General features: G+C 43.5%; 1 protein-coding gene across 1 annotated transcript in view; it reads left to right on the top strand.

The window, feature by feature from the left end:
- LOC126236797 (uncharacterized) overlaps window positions 1–9,722 on the top strand; it is a 28,115-nt gene extending 18,393 nt beyond the window's left edge. Inside the window, exons 2-3 of the mRNA XM_049946384.1 lie at window positions 2,946–3,260; window positions 8,448–9,722. Coding sequence (XP_049802341.1) covers window positions 2,946–3,260; window positions 8,448–8,637 — 505 coding nt within the window. The 3' untranslated portion in view covers window positions 8,638–9,722. The remainder of the gene's footprint in view (window positions 1–2,945; window positions 3,261–8,447) is intronic.
- Window positions 9,723–10,182: the final 460 nt, after the last annotated feature.

A 10,182-nucleotide genomic window follows, 5' to 3' on the forward strand; every position in this document is an offset into this window, starting at 1 on the left:
TGTAAACACCAACCCGTTCTGGAAATAGATGAAAATCGGATGTGATCTAGTCGATATTGTGTAGAGGTTGACCGATGACAGTTAACCCAAGACGCCGGATCGTTGCAGATGCCGCAGCACTCGTTTGTGGTCTGGCACTTTCACGCTGAAGGAGTGGGTGCTCTATGTGAGTACGAATTCTTCGAATTCGTGCTTTCAGTTTTCCGTAGGACTCACACGCTCCGACGTAGTTATGTTACACACCGCCACGTTACACACTACAATTCACAGCCCTCTAGCGCCAAGGGTTGCAAGCTGCATCAGCGAAGCGGGAAAGTCGGCCGAGTAACACGCACGACGTGTAAAACGTCAACCCACAATGAAAACAGAATAAGATATTCAGAGACATTACTTTACAACACGCTCTCGAATATTATTCGAAGGAGGTTCTCTGTGCCTCGTCACAAATGTACTATTATGACTACAATAATAATCACTGTTCCTTCCAGAAGAAATACGGCTCCAAGTAGCGATACAGATGATTTGTGGAAGACTGGGGAAAAAAAGAACGAGACTAGAATGCAATACGGCGAAACTCCTAGTCTTCGCCTTTGTGCTCCAAGGCTGTCACGCTACTGTACAGGTGTGTAAAGCTTTGAAACTCAGTTTTTGGGAAACGCTTGAGACGTACACTGTACTAGACTCGCATTGTTTAAATCGAGGTATGTACGGCAAGATGTTGTGAAGTACCACTCGAAAGGAAACTGAATTTTCACTAAACAGTGGTTATTGACAGAAGTTTTTCATGTACACATTTTCAATCTACATACAGTATTATAAGGTATCACACTACATATTTTAAGTGAAAAAGATGGTAATTTATATAAACTATATGCATTTTTCTGAAAGCTTACTTAGGGTTATCACTTTTCCCTACCAAAGGGCGTGACGCAGTCATTGTCATTGTAACAGGAACTCACCTTCGTTGTTTTGATTTTCGGACGCGTGTTCTAGGCACCTTGATGCTTTAGTATCTGAAACCATACTACGCGGCTGCAACGGACCATGTTCAGTCCGATTGTTGTGTTGGGCCAACTATAACAGAATGGAGACGGAATTAAATAATGTGAATTAATTAATTCAAAATCTTAATAAAAGAATATAATAATAGACGACAACTGTGTACACGTAAAATTGTCTAGCAGTCAGTCTAACATTTAGTATTACGCGCGAATCTGAAAGTAACTAAATCTTATTGGGTAAACATTATGGCTACGTTTCCCGATGAGTAGCGTGGTTATATTTCCCGATCAGACGACATGTGGGGGGGGGGGGGGCATTAGTGGTTCGCACATGATACTATCAAACCAAAGAAACAACAAGGAACCACATTTGTAGGCCAAAGGATATTGTTTGACACTACGAATATCAACGCATTTTCCATAACACGCATTACTTTACGTTAACAACATAGTTTTTTAAAAAAAAAGTGCTGATGTGCAGAGCCGGCCGCGCCGCGATGGCCGAGAGGTTCTAGGCGCTCCAGTCCGGAACCGCGCTGCTGCTACGGTCCCAGGTTCTAATCCTGCCTCGGGCATGGAGGTGCGTGATGTCATTAGGTTAGTTAGGTTTAAGTAGTTCTAAGTCTATGGGACTGATGACCTCAGATGTTAAGTCCCGTAGTGCTTAGAGCCATTTCAACCATTTTTTGATGTGCAGGTAGCATCCACAAACTGAGAATATCTTTTGCACACTCATAGCAATATCAAGACACATTCCATGATGTGTACTACCAACTGTACTATGACCACCACAAATCTCTTTTTAATTGCAAATTCCTTTAATTGTTATTGACTTTAATTCAAAACATACATTTTACAGAAATACTGATGTATCAGTAAGTCCTGAACATGCAAATATTGAGCATGACATTCATTGGGAAAAGAGGCATCTACAACTAAGACATAAGTTTTTCGGTTACGTTTAACGGAAAATTTTAAAACATGTATGGAACCTGGTAGCAGAATTCATTAAGAAGAACAAATACTTTTTTCAAATTTTTAAAATATAAAGAAAATATGTTACAATATTTTTTAAAAAAATTTAAAATATTTTTAACTCCTTCTTGGTAGTGCAGGGGTTAAATATTGATATTCTAAAGAGGTATTACTCTACGAATAAGCGTGGTGACAACAATAATATTTAAATAATTTACTTTATACCAGACGGCTGAAATTCGGAAAATATTTTATAAAAAAATAAGGTGACAAGCTTCCTCTGCCAAACTCACTGACAACAATGTACATTAGCACAATTTGAATTAAAAATAGTCTTGGTTACAATTTATTCTTTTACTAACAACGAGTTTCGCCTTCGTGGGGAATCTTCAGGCTGTCTTAAAATTTTCCTTTTACAGTATTTGAAAACACATCAAACGACTCTGTGCTAGACTGAAGCGCGCGTTGAATCACATGAACCCGCAGAGACCTTTTCTTTTTTCTCTGTGGGTTCATCTGATTCAATGCGTGCTTCAGTCTAGCACAGAGCCGTTTTACGGTTTTAAAATGTTGTAAAAGGAAGTTTTTAAGATAATGCGAAGACTCTCCGCGAAGGCGTACCTCGATGTTAATAAAGAAATAAGTTGCAACCAAAACTGTTCTGAATTCAAATATTCTACGTACAGCTGCTGTAACGGATGGCGCAATGGAGTGACAGAAATTTTATATTAGCACTAGTTTGACCACTGTTCAGCGGGCAGCAGCTCCGTACAGGGCAAAAAATATGTAACTGCCAGGTTTCCCGCCATGGCCACTTTATCCCATCTTCGGTTGCTTCAGTCGTGCGAAAGATTATCACACCCGTCGTTGTGTGTGAGCTTCCCTTCCCTACTTGTTAGTGGTAGGCGAGTGAGGAGCGCGCGTCACCAGAGAGACGTACTGGACAGCAGGCGGCGCGTGCCTTTGCAGAGCGGTGCGCGCGTGCGTCGTGTGGGCGTCGCTGTGGGCGGCGTGGGCGGCGGCGGCGGCGGCGGCGGCCGTGTCCGGCGAGCCGCCCTCGCCCGGCCTGGTGGGCGCCCGCAACCTGGCGGCGGCGCTCGACTGCTCCGGCGTGCTGGGCTTCTCCAGCGTCGGCCACCTCGCCAACTCCAGCTCCAGCGGGCCGCTCACCTTCCAGGCGGACCTCTCCGACCGGCGCGGCCTGGGCTGGAGCCGTCACACCGGCGAGTTCACCTGCTTTTGCCCCGGCGTCTACCAGATAGCCTTCTCCGGCGCCGGCGCTCAGTGAGTTTGCCTCTTATACTGCTACGTGTGCGAGTGAGAAATTTCTGTGCGATGCGTTCTGCGCAGAGACACATGGGTAATACAATCTAAGTCAAAAAGAAACGACGCACCGGGTAATACAATCTAAGTCAAAAAGAAACGACGCACCACGAAGGAATTAGCCGAATGGGACGAAAATCGGTAGATCTGTTGTACATGTACAGACAAACAAATTATTACAATTTCAGAAAAATTGGATACTTAATTCGAGAGAAAGAGCTTCACAAATTGAGCAAGTCAATAATTCCTTGGTCTACTTCTAGCCCTCATGGAAGCAGTTATTCGGCTTAGTATTGTTGGATGTCCTCCTGAAACATATCCTGCCAAACTCCGTTTATATGGCGCGTTATATCGCCAAAATTTCGAACTGGTTGCAGGACCTGCCCATAATGCTCCAAACGTTCTCAATTGGTGAGAGATCTGGCGACCTTGCGGGCCAAGGTAGAGTTTGGCAAGTACGAAGGCAAGTATTAGAAACTCTATCCGTGTGCAGGAGGGCATTACCTTGCTGAAATGTAAGCCCTGGATGGTTTGCCACGAAGGACAACAAAACAGGGTGCACAAAATCGTCGACGTATCGCTGTGTTGTAAGGGTGCCTCAGATGACACCTAAAGGGGTCCTGATATGAAAACAAATGGCACCCCAGACCATCACTCCTGCTTGTTGAGCCGTACGCCAAGCAAAGGCCGGTTGATAACCCATGAATGTCTCTGGCGTCTCGAGGAACGTCTGGAGATTCCCCAGATAGCAGTGGGACACCAACCCGACTGTTGCCCGCCATAAGGCCTGACGACCAGGAGTGATGGTGTTCTGGGGTGCCATTTCTTGTAACAGCAGAACCCATTGGTTGTCATCCGAGGCACAATTACACCATAGCGGTACGCCGACGATGTTGTACGCTCCTTTTTGATGCCCTTCATGGCAAGCCATCCTGGGCTTACATTTCAACAAGATAACGTCCGGCCGCACGCAGCGAACGTTTCTACTATTTGCCTTCGTGCTTGCCAAACTGTGCCTTGACCACCAACGTGGCCATATCTCTCCCCACCTGAGAACGTTTGGAGCATTAGGGCTCTCTAACCAGCTTGGCATTTTGATGGTCTAAAGCACCAATTGGATAGAGTTTGGCACATTGTTCCTTAGGAAGACATCCAACAATTCTGTCAATCAAGGCTAAGAAGAATAACTGTCTGCATAAGGACCAGAGGTGGACCAAGGCATTATCGACTTGCTCCATTTCTCAAGGTCTTTCTCTTGAATAAATCATCCATTTTTTGGAAATTGTAACCGTGGTTTTTTTTTTCCCTCTCTATGCATGTACATCACATGACAGATTCCCGTCCCTTCGGGTAATTCCCTTGTGGTGCTGTGAACTCTGTGGTGTGCCACTGCACTCTCCCTCCCTCTGTGACACACCACTCGCTCCAGTTATTGCCTGCACAGACACTGGTAACTTTGGGGATACCACCACATTCACCGTGTTTACATGGGGCTCCCAAAACCGAATTTCATAGACCAGAATTCCAAATTCGTTTCTGGTTCGTTGGTCATGTAAACACTCCGAAATCGATTCTGAAAACTTGCTTCTGGATGCCCGATTTCCACTACAACAGTGAATTATCGCTCCTGTATAAACGCACAGCCGTTCCTGAAACATGCTTGAGTTGTTCGCTTACATCTTGTTTCCACAAATTTTAAAATTTTTCGACTTATCTGGATGGACTGCCTTTTGTGCAGTGGAGGAGAAGAAGAAATATTAGATTGAACATGGAGCCATCTACTTCTAATATTTAACTGAAGAGAAACACCCATTGTGCTGACTAAATGAGAAACTACGTAGAACAACTGTTTTCCAGATGGCATTTGCGTAAAACAGCTGGCGATTGGAAAACCGATATTTGACAGGTTTAGAAAACCCCATTCGTGCCTTAATTTGTAAACACGACAGCGAAAAACTGGTTAACGAAATTCAGTTTTGCCTTCTGTAAGTTGTGTCCCATGATAACGTAGTGATTTGGTCACCGTTTCTCCTTCTCATGCTCTCTAGAAAAAAACATACAGTGTGAACATTAATGAAACCAACAAACTGCAGGGACGTATTCCTGACTGGATATGGAGGAAAAAGGATCCTATGAACATGTTTCCGGAAATGAACAGTGTGCGTCCTGGACACTGTATAGAGCTACAACGCATCCATGTCACAAAAGATGTTCAAAATGGCTTCACTGGGATGCAATGCACGCGTTCATACGTAGCGTCAAGGATTGCCACACTCTTTCGCGTGTTCCAGACTCTCTCACTACAGCATCACAGACGTTGTGAACATGCTGTTGGAGGGTCTGCACGTCAGAAACTGGTTCAGCATATATAACGCTTTTCAAATGCTCCCAGAGGGAAAAATCCAGGGGGTTTAAGTCCAGAGGTATAGCAAGCCATGCTACAGGGTCTCCGCATCCTACATCTGGGGAAGATGTTGTTGAGGTGTCAGCGATCTGTGTATGAAAGTTGACTGGTGCTCCATCATGCAGAAACCACATAATCTGTCATTCTGCCAGAGGCACATTCTCACCCAGTCCGTGCAGAGCATTTTGCAGGAAGTCCAGGTACGTTCCTCCATCGAGGCATTGTGCAATAGTAACTGATCCAAGCATATGGCCGCCAAGAATCCCTGCCCACACATTGATGCTGAGCCGATGTTGATGCGACCCCTCACCCATTCCCTGAGGATTGTCTGTAGCCGGCAGGTGGTGATTATGCAGACTGATGATGCCAGTTCTAATAAATTTGTTTCGTCGGTAAAGAGGACCGATGATTGTAATCCCATATTTGTGATGGTCTGGTGGAAAAACCATCGAGACAAAATCGTTCTCCTGAAGAGAAACTCACTGCTTGCACTCACTCCAGGTGTTAGGGATAGTAGCGGTTTTCATGCAGGATACCATAATCCTACTTTGGCTTACATCCTGTCAGCATACCACTTGCCTGGAGCTTGCACATAATCTTACTTTGGTTTACAAGATGTTGGCGGGTCACTTGCCTGGAGCTTGTACCAGTGTTCGTGTCAACATCCTGTAGAACTCAGTCCTGCAAATCTGGTATATGCCTAGTCCACCGCCTCTCTTCACGTTCATCTGTCCGAAACGACCCGTGTTCACCCAGACGCCCAAAAAGGGCTTCAAATATTGTGTGATGTGGCTGGTGTCTATGATGGTACTTGTTTTGGTGTAGCCGTGCTGTAACGCACATGGAACACACGGCATGTGGTCAGAGGAACGGTAATTCGTCTGCGCCGTCACCTCACTCACCCATCCACTCACTATGTCACACACATACACACAACAACACGCGCGCTTACGATAAACCACGGAAACTGGTAGATCTGCCATGCTAAGTAACAGATAACGTGTGTGCCTGTATGATAAAAATAAATACCAAAGCGGAAACTTCCATTGATTTATGCGACTTGCCCTTAATTTCTATCTTTTACTTGTCGCTATAAAAATCGAGCCTCGGATCAACATCAAGTGACCATCAGAGTACGTTAATGGAGGACCATGGTATACTTATGATCTCAATTTTAAGATGTTACTAATGAATCACATTTTATCGAGTGCACCTGACGTTTCACTCCTGCTACATTCTATAAAACTCAAACGTTCTTTAACTGCTTGTGATTACAAGCAATGGAGAAATTTTAGGCAAACGATTTCCATTAATTTATAAGAAATGGAGACGTATATTAAAACAACATGTAGCAGAGTTTATGAATCCTCTACGAATGTTTATGAATCCTCTTCGTGCTGTATACTATCTGATCAAAAATGTCCGGACACTTTATGTACTGCAGCATTGATCATTAGATTGTCCAAGAGGCAGACGCGCCAGTATAAAAGCATGCAGGGAGCATTGCGTTGTCAGCAGAATTGCTCGGTTAGGAGAACTCAGTTGATTCGAATGTGAACTATTCACTGAATGCACCTGAACAAAGAAAAAAAACATCAGGGACGTTTCAGCACTTCCACAGCTGCCCATGTCGACCGCTGGTGATGTAACTGTTAAGCGAGGTGAAAGAACGACAGCAGTTAAACCAAGATCAGGTAGGCCTCATACACTGACATACAGGGAGTGAGGAGGGTGGCTGTAATGAATCGCATTAAATCTGCAGAAGGAATCACTTGTGAGTTCTAAAGTGCTAACAGCAATTCCGCTTGCACAATGACTGTGATTAGGAAGTTAAAAAGAATGGGGTAGAACTGTCGAGCGGTTCATCACAAGCCACATATTTCTGTAGTCCATTCTAAGCGTCCCTTGAGGTGATGCAAAAAGCGACGCCAGTGGACAGTGGATGACTGGAAACAAATCTGGAGTGTTGAATCACGTTATACTCTGTGACCTTCCAATGTAAGGCTTGGGTTTGACGAGTGCCTGTGGAATATTACCTGCGATCATGTGTGATACCAATAGTGAACTACAGTGAAACTGTTGTTACTGTATGAGGGTGTTTCTCGTACTGTGCTTAATACAGTAGAGGATCAGAGCCCAGAATATGGCTGTTTCTATCCACCCTGTCATACAGCAGCATCTATGAGACAATGGTTTGTCGACGATAACATTCCTGAAATGGACTGTCTACCCAGGGACCCAATCTGAAGCCAATGAAACAGCTATGGGATCAGTTAACTGTTGACTTTGCAGCAGAACACAGTATCACTACTTTCTGGCTTCGTATCTAGAGGAAGAATGAGCTGCTACTCCTCCACAAACATTCAGACACACTGAAAGAGTCTCCAGCAGAGTTCCAACCATCATTAAGGCGAAAGGTGGACGCACCACGAACAGCTGTCCAGATACTTTTGATCAGATAGTGTCCTTCACGTTTTCTGTTGGATCCCATTTAGCATCTGACAGATCTTTTCATCGGTTTGGCGAACACTTTAGTGAAGCCTCCTCAAGTGAAGTTTTCGCATGCTATGAATGAAGTTTCATGTCAAGAGCTACAGAAGTTCACTGTGGTCTTCAGTACTACTGGAAACTTTCTCTCCTAGAAAGCTTTCATATTACTTAATTAGTAAGGGTTCAGACGTTGGTTAACCTTGCTGGTGGTACTACGCCCTGCTGAGTGGCTGGTTTTCTGTCTGGCTGTCCAGGTTGTCGCTGAAGAGGCGTCAGTCTGGGGGCGGATCCTGGGATGACGTGGTCCACACAGGCCCTGGCGGCGGTGCACACACACTGCTGCTCGAGATGAACGTTGGTGACTGCGCTTCTCTCTGGCGGGACTCTGGGGAACTGCTGCCCAACACCGTCAGTTTCTCTGCCTTCAGGCTTGCCAAGAAATAGGAACGGCAAGTGGCCGTTCTAGGGAAACGGAAAGTGGCACTGGTCGGCAAGCCCACATTTCACTTCACTGACGTCACTAATTCTTTGTGTGCTTTAGTATGTTTATCAGATAAAATAGAATGATTGAAAACTTCTGGCAAAGGCAACCCTTCGAAGAATGAGCTAAATTCTTTAAAAAAAATCTACATCTCTGTCCATTCTTCTTATTTGACATCTGATATAATCTACTAACTACACACACAGGATAAAAATCTCAGGCCCTAGTTACCATATTCCATTTTATTCTTGCTTATTTTTGTGCCAGTCAGTTAAACAAGGTCACAGTATATTGGCGTCAGTTAAATCTCTGTCATTGTTATTGGTAAAAATTGACCCCGAGCGACTAGTGAGGGAATGTTGACTAGGCAAATTCAATACAGCAGTTGCACAGATTATTATGTCTGCCCAATCTGCTCAATGCTTTTATGAACAGAACTGTCATACGTTTCTTCCCATCCTGTGCCACATTCCGTTTCCTATTTGGCAGAAATATTGTACATTATCACTGCCACATCAATCTGTCCTGTGCTTACTGCACAAAACTAGAGGCTTCTAAAACTCTCACTCACAGTTTAAAGGGTGAATCCACTCATTTAAACTGTAAGTGAAAGCTAAATGTCATTAAAATATTTTGTACTAAATACTTAGCTGGAAACCCTCTGATGAGATCAAATATTGTTCCTAATCTGTGATAGTGTCAAATACGTTGTACTAAGAGAAAGAGAGAGAGAATTCTATAGACTACAAAATTCTAGTCGGGTCTCCACCTCCTGGGCCTTCAGCTGACTGCATGGAATGCACTTCAACTTATCACAACCTCACACTACGCATGTCCCTGCTAATACTACTTTCACTGTCGGCTCTGTGGTGGACTACACGTATCGTCAAAAGGACACTGTTTTGGCAACACGGGATGTACTATCACATGAATGTGTTGTGTTTTGTTAACATTTACCTTCTGGTGTAATTTCTTTCTTCTGTCTCCTGTATTTTGATTTTTTTCTTTTTTTTACCTTCAAGTACAAATAAAGCTCTTGGTTCTATGAGTTGTATAAATTTTTTATTTCAAATTCATATTACCATATCATTATCTTTTTCATTGTACATAATTCTATCACTAACATAACTGATTTGTAGATATTATTTTCCTGGGTTCTGTTCTTATAGCTTCTGTAGATAAAGTTTTCCTTTTTTTTAACATTATGTAGAGGAAGAAGCTTGTGCACCCTTCTTTCTTCCTTCTTGTGATTGGAGCATACTTTAGATGGTAAGTTGTAATACTGTACTGTATGTGTATTCTTTCTGTTCCTTATCTTTCAAATTCCTTGTTACTTTTTTTTTCAATGGGAAACCAGGGTATTGTGGTGTTGTAAGTGCTCAAAACTTTTTTCTTAATGTTGTCTTGTTTCATTGTGTCACAAGTGGATTTCATCAGTCCAGACAACACTCAACTACTAATTTAACTTCTTTTTGTTTCTGTATCTAACACAAATTTGTTATTATTTG

This window comes from Schistocerca nitens, chromosome 2 (assembly GCF_023898315.1).
Source record: "Schistocerca nitens isolate TAMUIC-IGC-003100 chromosome 2, iqSchNite1.1, whole genome shotgun sequence".
Lineage (NCBI taxonomy): Eukaryota > Metazoa > Arthropoda > Insecta > Orthoptera > Acrididae > Schistocerca > Schistocerca nitens.